General features: G+C 45.6%; 1 protein-coding gene across 1 annotated transcript; it reads left to right on the top strand.

Annotated features, from left to right (window-relative positions):
• Positions 1-390: 390 nt before the first annotated feature.
• Positions 391-2,391, top strand: SOX14 (SRY (sex determining region Y)-box 14). Its single transcript, XM_004682172.1, has one exon. The coding sequence runs from the start codon at positions 862-864 to the stop codon at positions 1,582-1,584; it is 723 nt and encodes a 240-aa protein (XP_004682229.1). The 5' UTR covers positions 391-861; the 3' UTR covers positions 1,585-2,391.
• Positions 2,392-16,729: the final 14,338 nt, after the last annotated feature.

Here is a 16,729-nt window from a genome sequence, read left to right as displayed (position 1 = left end):
ATCAGTGCGCGTTCTCTGCTAGCTCTCTTTGCTGCCTCCTCCCTGGGTCTTTGTATTCGAAGTCCTAATTCTCCTTTGCACAACCAGGAAAGGAAACAAGCACGAAGAGTTTTATTTGTTGACAGTGACAGAAACAATGAGGAACCAGAGTCCCCAGTCCTGAGCCAGCCGTTCACTCCTCTCCCTCTCACTGTCTACCCCTCACACCTCTCCCCGCCCCCAACGATTGCGCTCCCTCTTTCCTCAGCTGGCGCGTCGGCAGGTGCGCCCCCCTCGCCTTCTCTGCAGCTGATTGGCGCCCAGGTTGGGGAGTCGCCGCCCCGCGCTTATGTCAGAGTGCGTGCCGTCCGGGCCCACCTCGCCTTTGAACTTCGCCGCTTTTGGCTTTCGTTCACCAGCCTCCCCGCATTCTCAGCCAGGTGCCGCGCTAAGCCAGGCAGCTCCGGGAAAGCCACGGGAGGGGGGTGAGGGAGCTACTGCAGTAGACACAGCAGAGAAAAGAACCTGAGAAGGTGAGGGTGGAGAGGGGGAGAAGGAGGAGCTTCCTGCCCTCGCCAGAAAATTACCTGGCCACTTAATCCCAGAGACTCCGGTACTTGGGCCCCAACCTTGGGTGACCCGCAGCCCTCCCACACCCTGCCCTTCCTATTCCCACTCATCCCCCGGGGCCTGCCTGGGTGTCGGGACTGGCATGATCAGCTGAACTTTGTGGGGTGAGAGCTGCTCTCTGGCTTCCCCTCGGCGGTGCAGAGGCGAGGGGAACCGGCTCAGGACGGACAGACAGGCAGACAAACAATCGCGTCCAGGCTCGCCCACAGAGTCCCTGCTCTCCCGCCCCCCACCCGCCTAGCCTCCGGGACCATGTCCAAACCTTCAGACCACATCAAGCGACCCATGAACGCCTTCATGGTATGGTCCCGAGGCCAGCGGCGCAAGATGGCCCAGGAAAATCCCAAGATGCACAACTCAGAGATCAGCAAACGCCTAGGCGCCGAATGGAAGCTTCTATCCGAAGCAGAGAAGCGGCCGTACATTGACGAGGCCAAGAGGCTACGCGCTCAGCACATGAAGGAGCACCCCGACTACAAGTACCGGCCACGGCGCAAGCCCAAGAACCTGCTCAAGAAGGACAGGTATGTCTTCCCCCTGCCCTACCTGGGCGACACGGACCCGCTCAAGGCGGCTGGCCTGCCGGTGGGGGCCTCCGACGGCCTCCTGAGCGCGCCCGAGAAAGCCCGGGCCTTCTTGCCGCCTGCTTCGGCGCCCTACTCCCTGCTGGACCCCGCGCAATTTAGCTCCAGTGCCATCCAGAAGATGGGTGAAGTGCCCCACACCTTGGCCACCGGCGCGCTGCCCTACGCTTCCACCCTGGGCTACCAGAACGGAGCCTTCGGCAGCCTCAGCTGCCCCAGCCAGCACACGCACACCCACCCGTCCCCCACCAATCCGGGCTACGTGGTGCCCTGTAACTGTACCGCATGGTCTGCCTCCACCCTGCAACCCCCGGTCGCCTATATCCTCTTCCCCGGCATGACCAAGACTGGCATAGACCCTTATTCATCAGCCCATGCCACGGCCATGTAACCCCCTGCCAACGGCCAGACCTGGAGGGGGCCTGGAAGCAGGGTCTGCACCCTATCCGCTGCGCCTTGTCCCTGCAGAAGCCTGGGGAGGTCAGACCGGCAGACACTTCCTACCAGACCCCAGACTCTGCCTCTCTCTTTCAGGAGTATGGTAGGGGTGTCCTCCAGGACCCAAGGAACAGACAGGTGCCAGAAACTTGCAAATATTTTGTCAGTTATATGGCTGTCCCTACCCCTACTGTTCCCAAACAAATCTCCGACTGTATCCCCTTTGGACAAAAAAAGTAGGCAGTTTGCTTTTATTTATGTCCCCTTTTCTCTCCTCTGATGGGCTTTGAACTCCAGAACTCTCAGATCCTGGTATAAACCTAGAATATGCATATTTTTTTTCTTTTGCACCCTGAAGAAAAGAGTTAGCTGTGTCACTGTGTTTTGCCATAAGACACAACTAGGTGCCATTTGCTCTTCTTGTGTGGGGGGAAAGGCTTAAAAGTTTAAAACTACAGAAAGGGAAACATTTCTATTTAAAACCATGCTATAATAGTGTTTGCTTCTTTAAAGGTAAAACAAAAGGACCCACATGGTTATTTACTTTGTATAAAGCAGTGCTCCTAGACACCTAAGCTTACTTTTAGACAGAATGTCCGGTTATGAAGTCAGGAAGTAGAAAGTGAACAAAAAAATTAAAGAATAAAACATCTTAAATGGTCATAAATGTTTTGACGATGTCTTGGAAATGTACCTAGAAGGATTTCACCTCCTTACTCTGTTCATTTGTTGAACAAAGATGTTTTGAATAAAGACAATCTGTCATCACAAAAAGTAACCTTTGATGTGCATAAAATCTGAGTCTGAGGCCAGATCCTCAGGGCTGGGAGTCAGGTCGCTATGGTGCTGGAGATGCATGCAGGGAACCTGGCCTTGGTGGTAGGTGACTGGCCCACCAGAGCCACGTCTATCTGCTTTCTGGAAGGGTACAGAAAGCCCCCCATTCTGGAATTTACCCTGATTGTGCCCTCTGGAACCACTTTTTTTTTTTTTTTTTTTTTTACCTTTAGAGGCTGGACAAAGGTATCTATCCTTGGGACTTAGCCCCTTTCATGCATTCTCCAAGTAGTCAGACCACTTCAAGAAACAAATGAAGTAAGACAAAGGCTGACCTGGACCTGCAAGGTGCATTTTCTTTCTTTTCATTTTCTTAAACTAACCACCGGAGGAGTGAACAGGAGCCCAGGTCTACTGGGAACCAGTTGCTCATGTTAGCGCTATGTACTGCAGTCGTGTTTAAGTTTTAAGTGTTAAGGGGAAGACTGGTGGAATCTATTTTTTTAGGGTGTTTGAAAATGCTGTTGCTGCTGCTGCTGGCTGGCTTCTCTGAAGAATTTGGTGCTTGATACTGGTTCCCAGGTTAAAGAATAAAAGTCTAAGAAATTCTGGAAAATTCATCCTAGTTCTGCTCTGGGCTGTGGGAAGCTTTTTACTTAGATCCTGAGCAAGCAAAAGGAAAAGGAAGGTGATCGTGTCATGATTGGAGTAAAGAGTTTTAAAAATCATAAAGATCAAGTAACTCATAGCCCTTAGTGTTTAACAGACAAGGAAGAGAGACTCTTTCCTTTCTGTACTCAGTGAATGTTAGATTAAAGATTGCTTTTGTTGGGTGGAAAGGACTTTCTGGTGCCTTCTAGTAGAACGTTTTGGAACTTGTTTTTAAAAATGAAGGGCGCTTTTTCCCGACCTCCTTCTCCCTCCAATCTCACCCACAAAGTCATGTTAACGGATGATTTTGCTTCTTTCTCTGCTTTTCCCTCTGGCTTTGATATAGTGCTAGAAGGGAGGGGGCAGCCTAGCGGCTTGTCAGCTTTCTACTGCTGTTGAGGGATTTGTGAGCTTCTCTCTGCCGCTTCCAAAGAGTCAGTGGCTGGAGGTGTACATAAACGTTGTCAACAGACACCAAAGCTGAAACCCATGGATTAGCATATTGTCCTCAAAACAATTAGAAGTGTTTGAGGTGCTATTTGGAGCCTATTCATCTGCGCCCCTTTGTCAAAGGGGGATTTTCATTATTAAAAAAAAAAGTTAGCAGTTGTCCATCTGGCTGAGCTGAATAGCAAAGTGATCCGTGTTGTATATGCTTTTCTCATTAAGAGCTCTTTTGAGACCTATGTTAGAATTAAATGGTATAACACAATTAACATACACGGGCACTGAATAGGAGGGGACGCCTATAAATAATAGATAGATAAATAAATGAGCGATCAGGCGAAGGTAAACAAAGGGTGATGGGGGACTGAGGGGGGAGGCCAGGCGGACTGCGCCACGCTTACTTAGCATCACAAAACCCTCTTACAAATCGAGACAATTAGGAAGTGACTTGCCTCTGGTGGCCGTCGGGTCTAGGGGCTCTTGGTGCCTAGGGAAGTTCCCTCCTCCCGCCCCCCAGGAAGCCCAGGAGGCCTAGGGCGGTGGCGCTGCGGTTTCGCTGTCTGATATAACCCCAACTGACAGTCCTGTCAGCCGCCCTGATCTCCCTCATAGCTCAGTGTCCTTTAACATCTCCTAAGATGAGGCTTACAGGGGTCTGTCTCCCCGCACAGACTAGCGCACCAGCGCACTGAGAGTAAAGTGTGTCCCCAGTTAGATGAGGAACCCCACGAGCACTGCCCCGCCAGGGCGCCCAGCCAGGTCCCAGGCGGGGTTCAGCTGAGAAGAGGCACCAGTTGGGTCCGAGTTAAGAAGGTCTCCCGACAGAAGCCAGAAAACTGAAACCAGAGTTCTAGAGCTTTGCCCTGGGGGTCCCTAAGGGAACTCCAGGAAACTGGGGTGCGCTGTAGCAGAGAGGTGCCTGCGTGCTGGGTAATTGCGACTTTCCCCAGCCTACAGAAAGCAGGGGGACCGGCGCAGGTCTTGGTACCTAAAGCGGCAGTCCACAACCAGGGAGGTTTCCACCTCCTCTCCTTCCTGTCCAGGACGGCTTTATCCCGCAGCCTGCCTTCCTTAGCCCTGGCCCCAGCTTCGGCCCCGCAGGGCCCCGCCTCAGCCTAGCAGCCCGCTCCCCGCGGGCTTAGAGCCTCCGCCGGGTGCGCGGCCGCGACTCGCCCTAACAAACAGCCGAAATCCTCCCCGTCACGCTGCTGACAGGGGCCGATTACTGACTTTGAAGTCAGGCGCAGACAAAAAGAAATCCCCCGGGGGGCATGGGGTAAAGGGGTAGGGGGAAGCAGTCCCTGTCAAACCTGTTTGCTCACAACTGTCTTTTTCTTTCAAGAAAATCATTAAAGCAAAACTGTAGAGCAAGGGGAGCCCCGCCCGCTCCGAGTCGTGAAGAACCGCTTCTCCCGAGCGCGCAACGCGCGGCAACCAAGAGCCATGAGGTGCCTTCGACACCTCACTTGGCTCGCGAACTCTGGCAGCCTGCGGGGCTTTTGGTAACCTGCAGGAGGCAATTCTGTCGACCCCTCTAGGGCTTTGCGCGTGTCCTGCCTGGGAGGCCCGGACTTCTGCCCGTTGTTAAGGCCTCCCTAGAGCGGGAGTGCAAGAGCAGTATCCTGCCTGAGGCTCCAATTGATTCCAGAAGGGGGAAAAATTGACCCCAAACACTTGTAGTGGAGTCCTCACTTCCCTGTTGAGTGTTTCCTTGGACCACGGAGACCAGACCGACAAGTTGCCCTGCTAGAATGACAGCAGGCGGGGGCAGAGTTGTTCTGGTTTTGGTTAGGTTTTCTTTCTTAAACCTGTTCGAGCATCTAATTCACAAGCACCTTGGCCACATCTTCTGGGACTTGCGAGCTTCTTCTGGGACATGCGAGCTCGTTGGCTCTTTTCCCCACTCCTGATTGCTCACAAAAACCCTCTCCAGTTTCCAAGTACTTCTTTAGCTTTGGGGCCGACTCCAAAATCCTTTGAGCCCCTTCCAAAGATCCAGTTTTCCCATTAAGATATCGATATTTGGAGCCAATAACTAACGATGATAAGAACCAGTTACTTAAAATAAAAATCACACTACGGTGTGAATGACTACCATTGAGACCTCCCCACCCCCCCCTTAACATTTGCATTTTTAAATAAGATCTAGATAACTACCAGAAAAATCTCATCATCTAAAGCAGGATGGTGTCTTAGGATAGGGCCTCCTAAGGGACATTTCATTACAGCTTACCACCTAGAGAAGTGAGAAACTTCTCTGGAGAAATCTGCAGCTGCCAAGGCTAAAGAAAACTTGGCAAGCTGAGTTGCCAGGACTGCTTTCCCTAGACTGCCGGGAGGATTCTGCTTTTCTTAGGCACCTCCCCAGTTCAGGTCCTATCACCATTGTTCAAGTGGACAATGAATTTCAAGTCATTTGAATTTGATTATCACTTAATTCACAATAGTCCTGTTAAGAACTCTAATCTTTATTTGCTAAGTAGGTTATGCTGTGCGTGTGTGAGTATGAAAAGGAAAAAAAGAGAAGGGGGTCCAATAAATGTGGGTATAGGAGATATCTGTCATTTGCTTCCAGTCTCTGACCATTTAGCTTCTGGTCCTTTCTGGCCTTGGAAGTGGTCTATGAGAACCAAAGCGCTTCTTGGGTGGTTTCTTTCTACACGCAGGAATGGACCTGGAAACAGAAGCGCTGGTGCTGCATAGCTACAGAGTAGCTAAGTATTTAAGTATTAAGTTAAAGTATTTGGGGGCAGGGGAAGGCTGCTAGAAATCTTGGGACAACGAAGCTAACTGGAGATTCAAGGTCTTCCCCTCCCAAACCCTGGCTCTGAGCACACCTGGAGGGCCTTCTCCTTGGTAATGTCCACCAGGTATCAGGAAGGAGCCGGCAAGTAGAAACAAGAGAATGTCCCCTCCCCACCTCCCCTTACTGGCTCATCCATGACCTGAGAACAAGGATTTAGGAGTTATGCTCTCTCCAAGTGGGGAGGGCAGCTGGCCCTGAACGTTCTTGTGCGGTTTCCCAGATTCTCCTTTGCTTCCCGGAAAGCCCTGCACCCGGCAAACTCTCCGACATCCAAAGACCTCAGGAGTTTGGTCGAGCTGGGGAAGGGAGCAGGTGCCCAAGTCGGAAAGAGACCCTAAGGAGTCCTCAGATTTTCTCTTTGCTAAAAAAGTGGAGTTGTATGTACTATGCTGGCGGCCAGGGGCTATTCCCAACTTTCTCACTTTTGCGTTGGAAAAAGAAGGAATTCAGATTAAGATCCTTGCCTGCTGGGCAAAGATGAAAGTGGCTTCAGAGAAGCTATCAGTTCAATGGGCCACATTCGAACAGGAGCTTGGAGAAGGAAGACCAAATTGGACTGCCGCGCTCCGGGATTCCCGAGTGCTAGGACGCAGAGGGGTCCTTGGTATTCCAAGCCATGGGACCGCCTCCTGCTCCCTGCCCCGGAGTTCAGCCTCTTCTGGGTGTCTCGGGACCGGGTCAGTCTCTGAACCCCGAGGCCCTATGGGGTCTAGAGCTGCATTAAGAATATGGGGAAGTGGTTTGGTTGCGGCGCGCTCTTGGTTCCGCGAGGGAAGCGGACGCAGAGCTACAGCCTAGCTAGAGAAAGGCGGAGAGCGGGGAGACCAAAGAACTGCTAAGCAGCTCCCGACTTCCTAGAGCCTGGCCAACCCCCAGTGGGCTCTCCGGCCGCCCCGCCCGAGGACCGAGGGAGGAGGGAGAGAAATAGGAAGGAGCAAGGGGCCGAGGCTCCCGCCGCTGGTCCCCGTTCGCCGGCACCCCCCGTGGTGCGGCGAGTCAATGGGATTTGCACACTCGAGGTGTAACAGCATTACTGCATTAATTACCATTTTCATTTCACGTCCAGATTGTTTACTTATCTGCGGGAAACATATGTCGGGAGAAGTTCACATTCCGGATTCTGCTCCGCGGCCCAAGGTGCAATTCCGGGGAGGCGGTGAGGGGGAAGGGAGGGCTTCAGATTTTTTATTACACCCTCTAGCCTTATCTGCCGCTGTAAATTATGAGGATCCTCCATTGAGCGGCATATGGAGATTATATACTTTTTTGAATATCGTTTCCCAAAGCCTGCAGATTTTCACTTTGAAATGAAACAATCCTCCAACCGGCTCCCAAGGGGCCAAGCGCCTGCTTCGTTCCCCTGCGCGGTTCGGGGAACCCTTTCTGCGGGGCCAGACGCGCACCCACATCCCCAATGTGGCAGCTAGCCCCCAGCGGAGCCTTATTCCCCAGAATCTAAAATAACCAAAAATGTATCGGGAAAAATGCATTCACTCTAGGTGTTTGGAACCACAGCGGCACCCCGGTTCTGATTTTCTGCACCTCACAGCCGCTTCACTTCCCTGGCTCGGTTTGCAGCACTTTTTCATGTTGGACACCCGTATAGACTCGAGCCCACTTCTGCCCTCTTCCTACGTCGGACCGCTCCAAACTCACAGAGGGTTCAGGTGTCCACCTGCCCAACCAACGTGCACCGCCCACATCCACCTCAGTAGTTCTCAGGCGCTTCATCCTTGGGACAGCCAATTTTAGCTTCTTTGCTTGTTGGGGTGGGGAGGAGAAAGGTACAGGCAATGCACCCCCCGCTTGAGACCGTTTATTGTGAACCCTGAACGGAAATTCTACGTGGAAAGGAAACTGCCACCCTGCTCCAGGATAAGCAGGTCCGACCAGAGCAGCACGAACCGAATCCCATCTTTCTTATCTCTTGGAGACTCCTTTCAGGCTGAGATCAGAGAAGGAGGGAAAAGGATGAGAGAATCATTGTTCTTTTTTTTTTTTTAATTTAATATACCAAGCCACCCGTGCAGGTCATTTATATGCTTAATTTAGTGATAAAAGTCAATAAGCAGAATCGCAGGATTCTCCCCTTCTATTTCTTTTCTTCACACAGTCTTAGTTGGGAAAAAGGAAAATATTTATCCCCCCCCCCCAACTTGGGTTCAGTGCTTTGTCTGCAATGCAGTTATAGTAAGTGTGCATTTTGTAATGTAATTTGTTTGTTTTTTTAGAAGTTAAGGAAAGACAGTATCTCATGCAGTTATTTTTCACCTCGCTTGGGTTCTTTTTGCAGAATCATAGCTCTGTGTACACTTAGTGTGTGACACCCACCCTCAAAAGCCAAATTCGGACATTTTTGTGAAATACTCGTTTTTATAATTCTAAATATCCCAAGGGAAACCTATTGTGATGTTATAACAGGAACAATTAAATGAACCAAACAATGCAACTAAGGCAGAGAAAAAGTAAGGTGGAAGAATGAATAAATAAACAGATTCTTTTCTATTAAGTATTGTTTTGGGATTTCTTTTTCTTTCTTTCTTTTTTTCTAGACCTCTAAGAAAATTGTGAGGTGTCACTTCTCTCTTCTGGGTCTATCTGTAATTGAATCTAGGTCACTATTCTAAAGCAAGAAAAGTCTGCTTCCCACTTTCCTACATCAGGCTGAAATTTGGGGGAGGGACAAGGGTCTTGCAATTTCATTTAAAATGTAATGGTGGATGAACTGATAAGCAAATAGGGAAAAAAGAGTCTGCTTAAAAGAAAAAAAAAAGGCATGGTTTTAATATGCTCCAGATGGGGGGAAAATGATTTACATGAGAGTTTATTTCCTCTTTGCTGATATGAAAGAATTACAGATACAAAACCCACTGATCTATAGAATAAAAAAAAAGAAAAGAAATGTTATTTTCCTGTAAAGGTGTCAGTTCATTTATATTCATTTAACCATCCATCCATCAATTCACTTTCTCACTCCTTGCACATTCTCTCTGGCTCTGTTAAAGCTTTCCCTACCAACACACTTTGCTAGAATATGCAATGAAGTTTTCTTTCTTTAAAATAATGTGAGATTTAGATGAAGTAGGTAAACTAGTTTAAGAGGGAAGGTTTTGCTGCTATTTTTAAATATCCCTGATAATTTAACACTCTGATTTGGGGGCAGAATTTTAATGATATTCTTTTCATTCTTGTTGCAGTTCGAGCACATGCACCGTGCATGAAAGTTTATATGCCAAGGACATACAATTATTTTTCTATAACATATATACATATGTATGTATGTATATAATAGAAAGACATTTGTCAGTTGCAAACCTTTTTGTAACACATAAGGGACCCTTATGTGTAGATGCATAATGTATTGTTCAATTAAAATAGTGTTTATTGGTATGAACAACTTTACTCATCTCTGAAGATTTTATATTCAGTCAAGGTATGAGCAGCATTACATGTTTGTGTGTTAAAAGTTGGTAGGTCCAAATAATTATTATGTGATAAAATTTGCATATCTTAAACAAAAAAATGAGAGCTCTGCTGTCATTTAGGGGTTTCTAAGTGGGGGAGGTTACTTAAGAATAGGTTTTACTTTTCTAGAAATTAAAGGTGATGACCAAAATGACAGACACTTTCTCCATATTCACCCTAAAAGGGGTGCTATCCTGTCACCTCCTGTTTTAAAGTCACCCAGATGGATGGTTGGAAATCTACAGACCTAAGCAAGGACAAGACCAGCCATCAACATCTGACGATGGTTTTCACAAGAAAAACAGAAATGCACTCCCACAGGATGAAGCTTCTCCAGACAGAAGACTGACTCTTTAATTCTTGTATTTCCCTTTCTTATTCCATCTTCTTTTCCCTGTTGTTTAGTTTGACTTTTTAATATGTGAAATTTCCTTTGTAGATCTTCATAAATTATCAATACCATTCTTCTACATGTCAATTCTTCCTGGTGTCACTTCCACATAGCAATTAGCTTTTTTACCCATCTAATTTTTAATCAAACAAGTAGAGTATGAGGCAAAAAGAGTAATAGTTTGCTAAGAAGTGTCATGCCTCAAACTCTGTAGACTCATTTAGAGTCAGTATTTAACATATAATTCAGTTGGATGACAGAACATTTTCAAGATAATTAGGATTGCTCCTTACCATTGTTTTTACCTCCTGGGTTTTCTGGAATGTTTGTGGTACTTAAACCTGAGAAGAAAAATCCCTTTGCTTTGAGGAAAGAATTGAGAAAAAAAAAATCTGAAGACTTGAAGGTATGGCATCTATAACTGAGGTGAGTTGAACTTTTCTCTGTCCAAATATACTTATGGTTTTCAATGAGGCATTTACATATTTTTATAAATAGGTTACAGTCTAAGCTAATGTGCACATACAAACAAGATATAAATATAAATGATTCATCTGCTGCTGGGGTAGCTCCAGCTGACAGGTATGATTTGGACCAATGTTGTGACCACAGGCTTGGTGAAAGTCAAAGTGTAGCACACATCTATGGCAGCACTCATAGACCTTGTTAGTAGAGAGAATTGGAATCAGATGGGAGGACAGTGGGCTGTCAAATTAACAACCTTAGATCCTTTGCAGATGCTTGAAGATGGCCTAGCATTTCTTGAGGACATATTTTATAATAAACAGGTAAAACAGTGATAATGGGGGTAGAGTTGGCTTTTTCGTTTTAAGAAGAGAAATTCTAGTGGTAGATCTGAAGGCAAGTCTTGTGCTTAAGTCTCTTTCAGCAGCAGCCCCAACTGTAGGCTCTCTGGACACAGGACTATCTGCTTCTCCAGCAGCAGGCTCTTGTTCTTTCATGTCAACTCTCAGAGCACAACCTTCAGGGACATTTTATTCTCCATTTTTAAAAAGTGAAAACAGAAATTAGATGGTCTCTACTATCCAGCAATGTGTAATATGATGGAATCATCAAGCCTACTGAGAGAAGTTGACTTTATCCCATTATGAGTCAATCTGGAGAAAAAAACAGGTAAATTGGATTTGTAACAAAGTGAGGCCAAAAAGAATTTTCCATTATGATTTCACCCTTCTTAGTTGGGAAGAGTTCAAAAGTAAGATAAACTCAGAAAGAAAGAAAGAAAAAACTCTTTGGCTTGAAACCAAAAAGGATATATGTTAATTTCTGTCTTTTGGTCATTCTCTAAGTTTTAGCCAGATGGCAAAACAGCATTCCTTTAACTAGTAAGGGGAAAACAAGACATTTTTTAAGATGGATGGATGAATGGCTGGGTGAAACAAGTTGGATGCATTTGTCTAGGTTCAAGTTCCTTATTTTTCTGGGCAGCTAATTACCACCACCTGGAAGTTCAGACCTCTGAAAGATATTATGGTGCCAGCTCAGCTCTGTCGAGTTTATGCAAGGTCCCACACCACAACGAAGGGGTGGAAAAGAGACAAGAAAGGAAGTGCAATGCCACTGCTAGCTAATCATGAAAGTTCTAATAATGGGTTTTAGTCCCCTATTAACTGTTGTTCTCAAGTTCCCATCAAAAGCTCTGTCTGTCTCACTAGGAGAAATTCATGATATTGAAAGGCACAAAACCTGAGCAATGGTCAGGCCTGAAAGACTCCCAGAGCCCAGTGGAACCTCATATGAAAACCAGAAACCACCCATTTGCTGAAGTTTGTGGTGAAGATGCAAAAAAGAAGTGAGGAAACATGGATTTTATTCCAAGGAGCATTAACTGTGCCTGGATTAATGGAGGCAAGTGGGTAAGATTTGGACCTCTTTGTAATCAGTGACTGAGAGAAAAGTGAACACTGTCTACCAAATTTAAGTACAATTATAGCTGGTGAATTAAATGATATTGGTAGTCTTTCATTGTTTATGATTGATTATATCTCTTTTCAGGGCTCTAAAGACGTTAGTCCATCTTCCCTAGAAAAATAACTGTTTGCCATAAGAGAAAGCCATTGATCATTTGTCAAATGTATGTTGAGTGTGTGAGGACCTTTAGATAATTCATCTTTTGGAATTTTCCCCAAAGCACCAGAAGGTAGGTATACTTCTGACAGTAAGTGACAATCTCTTTCACAAAAGAAGAAATCTTCAGGGACATTGTGACTCACCCAAGGCTCACAAACCTCACAGTAGAACTGTTCTACCCATGTTCGCTGTCTGCCTACTGCTAGCTAGAAAACCAGGAATGCACTGTAAGAGGAAAAAGAAGAAAGCAGGTAACCCATGGAATTTAAGGAAGAGGAGAAAATCATAGAAGTTTGAAGTAAGGAAGAGCTGTGACACTTGCCCTTTCTCAGGTTGATGAGTAGAATATGCGGAATCCAAATGACTCTTTATCTCCTGTCTCTGTGGCTATACCTGCTGGCTGGGTTAGCCCAGCTTCATTGGTCCAAAGGTCACTGTCTGCTTCTAAGTCTTGAAGAAATAGCTGGGGGCCAGAACACCATCAGGCTGGTCCTGATCCATCACAGGCACATCTGGAGTGTACACATCCACCAGTGGGTGAGGTACATGCACAGACTCCCTTGCAGAGCTGACCAGATACACCATTAGTCCCTTCAGACTCATTTCAATATGCTCACTCCAGAGGACAATTTCAAACCAGGGAATTTAAAATTAAGGACATAGTGTGTTAAGAAGTGAAAGAAGAAAAAGTTTCCCAATCTATTTCGCATTCTCCTGATCCTAGTCAGGTTTAGTAAATCCTTATTATCCCCCCCCCCCCCGAATTCCTTAATCATTTTCTTCAAATCTGCCCTGCCTAGGTGACTGAGTTGGGAACACTGTACTTTGAGTTGGGAACACTGTACTTTGCTTGCTTGTCCTGCCTTGAACTCTGGCATGTCAATCATAGTATTCCAAGTGGTTTTGCTTTTCCTTACTAATAATAGTTTGCATTTATATCATCTTTTGGGGAAAATCAAAGCTTACTGTAAACAAAAAGAAACTGGTCCCAATATTTATGTCTAAGGCAATATCAGGACATTCTGATTCCTTCAGTTGCCCCATGCCACCTTTGGTTACAAACTTTACAGAATTACTCAAAAACAAGCTTCTTTTCTTTCTTCTAGCTTTGGAATCCCATCCTCACTTGGAATACAGACAATCTACAACAATTTACTCTTTTCAAAAAAAGAATGTAGGAAGCCAAAGGATGGAGAGCACAGAGAACAGAAGGACAGAAACATGTGAGCAAGATTTGATACTTTTATAAAAATCCTAACAGGAGATTTCAAATGCTGTTGTCCTTACAAAGGTTTTGTGTGTGTGAACTGTAATTGATGACATGGTCTCTTGGGCAAATCTCAGTTTTGTTCCTAAGGACCACTGAGCAGAAGAGTCTGATTCTCAGTAATTTTGGAAGGAAGGGCTGAAGGAGGATGAGGATAGGGAAGAAGGGTGCCAAGGAGAGTGGTGAAGGAAATGGCTGAGTGCTGGTCCTAGTTCTTGCCCTTTGAACTAGGTCTGCCCTTGCCAGGTCAGAGCTGACATTTTCTTTCAAACATCCCCTCACCACTTTGTTCACACCTGTCTATAATATTATTTGGTTTATATTTTTCTTTAGGTTGACTTATCTTTTTCACTTTAACTTCATCGTATACAATAACATACATGAATCATGAGTCTGCTCACGTCGTTTTGCAGGGTAATATTAATTGAAGTTAAAATAGCCCTTCTGTAACAGTCATTATCACCTGAAACCACTCTCTTTGGGAAATGTTGATCCAAAGCACTCACTTCACCACAAAGAGAAACGGATAAAAATCAGAGGAAACAAATGATAAATCCAAAATCAAGCAGGCATAGAGAGGAGTGACTGGTCAGTAGCCCACACCTTCCAGGTGCTGCGCCTACACACTTGTGTTTTTCTCATTTTTCTTGAAGCTAAAAGAAGCATTCAGCAATTAGCACTTTTCCTTGGGGAAGGATGGTGTAATATACTCTCATAAAGTTTAAGTGCTGTCTTGATGCTGCTAAACTTTCTCCCTGTCCATAGTAACTTCAGTCTACTAATAATATAGTCCAAAGTTTAACACATTTCCATGGGAAATTGGGGGTACCAAGAAACTGTGGGAAGGAAGAATCTACATAGGTCTTGACCACCTATCCTCTAAGAAGGCCAGCTGGGCAGGTAGCAGGAAGAGAATAGAAAGGCCACTAACCACACTCACCACAGCAGTCCAGTCTGGGCCAGGGTTTCTGTGTCCAGAGATGCAGATGTCAGAGAAGGCAGTCTCTTCCTGCAGCTAGAGTCCGCCAAGGTCACTGCAGCCATTGAACAAGGCTGGATTCTTAATGTGTGGCCTCAAAGTCTGTGATTGTTTCCAGAATCATGTGGTCTTCTATTTGTCACTCCCAGAGCAGATTCCAAAGCAGTCTCCAATAACAATACACACACACACACACACACAGAGTTCAGCCCCATGGAACAAAAATAAAGCTCAAAAAAAATCAGTATTTTGTTACAGGCATGTACTCATTTTCTTTATTTGTTAACTTAAGCTTCTGGCTTCTCACAAGTAACTTTTCCTTTCCACCAACCAATTTCTCATTGAGGTTTCTCTTTCAGAATGACTATGTAGCTCTGTGCCTCTGGGGCGCTCTGCTGCCCTAGTGGATGTGAGTGACCCCTCCTAGCTCTTGCTCCCTCTCTTCCAGTGTACTCAATGGCCCAACACATGACACTCTATGTGTAGATAGTCTCTCTTTTATACAGAAGAAACTGGTACTTTGGAAGTTAAATGACTTTCTTATTGTCACAAAGCCACTAGTAAATGAGTCTGAAACTCAAATCTTTTCCCTCCCAATTTGGGGCTCTTGGTCTTGCCCAGTCATACTGCTCCACCTGTACCCTATAAGCTTCTAGCTTTCCTTCAGTCAACACATTTATCCAAAAGTCTTGAGCATTTCACCTGTCTCCTCTGCTGTGACTAACATTGTTTAAATGTGTTTTTGTCAAGTGATGGATCACATATAGGAGGGGTCCTCAGAGACTCTACTGTGTAGCTTAGGTGTATAGCAGGCTATTCCACTCATGGAATCCCATCCTGTAACATCCACGCAGCACTGAAAATGCCTGTGGGGGCATTTCTCAGAAGCAATGCATGCCTGAAAGTCATTAGGACTCTTCTGCACTGGGATTGTTTTGTCTTTTGGGTCATTTCCAAGCATGCAGTTAGCATTTTGACTAATAGCCTGCGTATTAAGAGTTAGATCCTGGAGATTTGAACCCAAGCTCTGCTTTTTGCTACCGGTGAGATCTCTCTGTCTCACTTTCCTCATCTGCAAAACGGTCATAGAAATTGTACCATACTACCAAACTCAGGATTGTTTTGAGAACTAAAAGGCATTATGATTGTCAGTTCCTTAGTAACATGTCACATACTTTTAAGAGTTATCAGTGACTTTTATTTATCTTCTTTCACTTTGTTTGGTCCTTTTGCATTTAGGATTCCTTATCCAATATCCCTTTATGGTGATTGAGAATATGAGAGTCTGTTGTGTCCATCTTTTCAAAGTGTCCTTGTACTTTTTCTCTTTAAAATGACACAGATTTCTCAGCTCAGAGTTAAAGAAAACATTCTCCACCTTCTCCTGTTCTCAGATTCACTATCTCTCTGCCTTTTGCTTTCATCTCAGTCTGTTTCGGTAGTGTACCCCTGAAGGCCTACCCCCACTTTCTTTGCTTTCCTTTTCCAGACCCAACCTCTGTTAGCCATCCCTTTGAAAGTTGACCCTTATCTGTAGCTTCCCTCCTATGAATCCCACTTTCCGCTATCCCAGCTTCCTTCTCTTCTTTTCCCTCTAAACCTTTACTCATTCAACCACACTCAACATCAAGCACTTCATGACACTAAGCACTCAGGTAGGGATGAGGCCAGTGCTTGGACATTACTGCGCCCCCATTAGTAGTGGGAGTAAATGAATATAATTTCTGTTCTGAAGTTACCTGCACTTTCTTAAATCTGTCTAACTTTCACCTCTTGTAGAACTGACCTGTGTACTATACCTCTCACCTGATTTATTAATCATTTGAAAGGAGGTTAATGATAGCAGTTCTCACACCTTGCCATGGATTAAATGAGATGGCATACAAGGTGCCCATTCTGGTGCTTGGCACATATTAAGCATCCAGGAAATATAACAGTTGTCATGTATTATTATTCAACTACATCTTTATGGCAAAAACCAGTGCAGTGAATACTTTATTAATGTAGACTTTTTTTTGCCTTTTCCCTTGCCTAACTGGGGATAGGCCAGAGGTGTGTGTATGTTGCGGGGGGAGGGTGGGAAGATTCATCAGAGATACCACGAGGGAAGAATAGGTGGATTTACTGAAATATACTTCTAAGGGGAGCAGTGGGCAAGACAGCAGAGATCTGCTGTGTCATATGTCAATAAGCTCCCTGGCCAAGGATTGAACTCAAGACACAG

This window comes from Condylura cristata, unplaced genomic scaffold, assembly GCF_000260355.1.
Source record: "Condylura cristata isolate star-nosed mole 26May11 unplaced genomic scaffold, ConCri1.0 scaffold00014, whole genome shotgun sequence".
NCBI classification, from domain to species: domain Eukaryota; kingdom Metazoa; phylum Chordata; class Mammalia; order Eulipotyphla; family Talpidae; genus Condylura; species Condylura cristata.
This window is presented reverse-complemented; position numbering and strand designations above follow the sequence as displayed.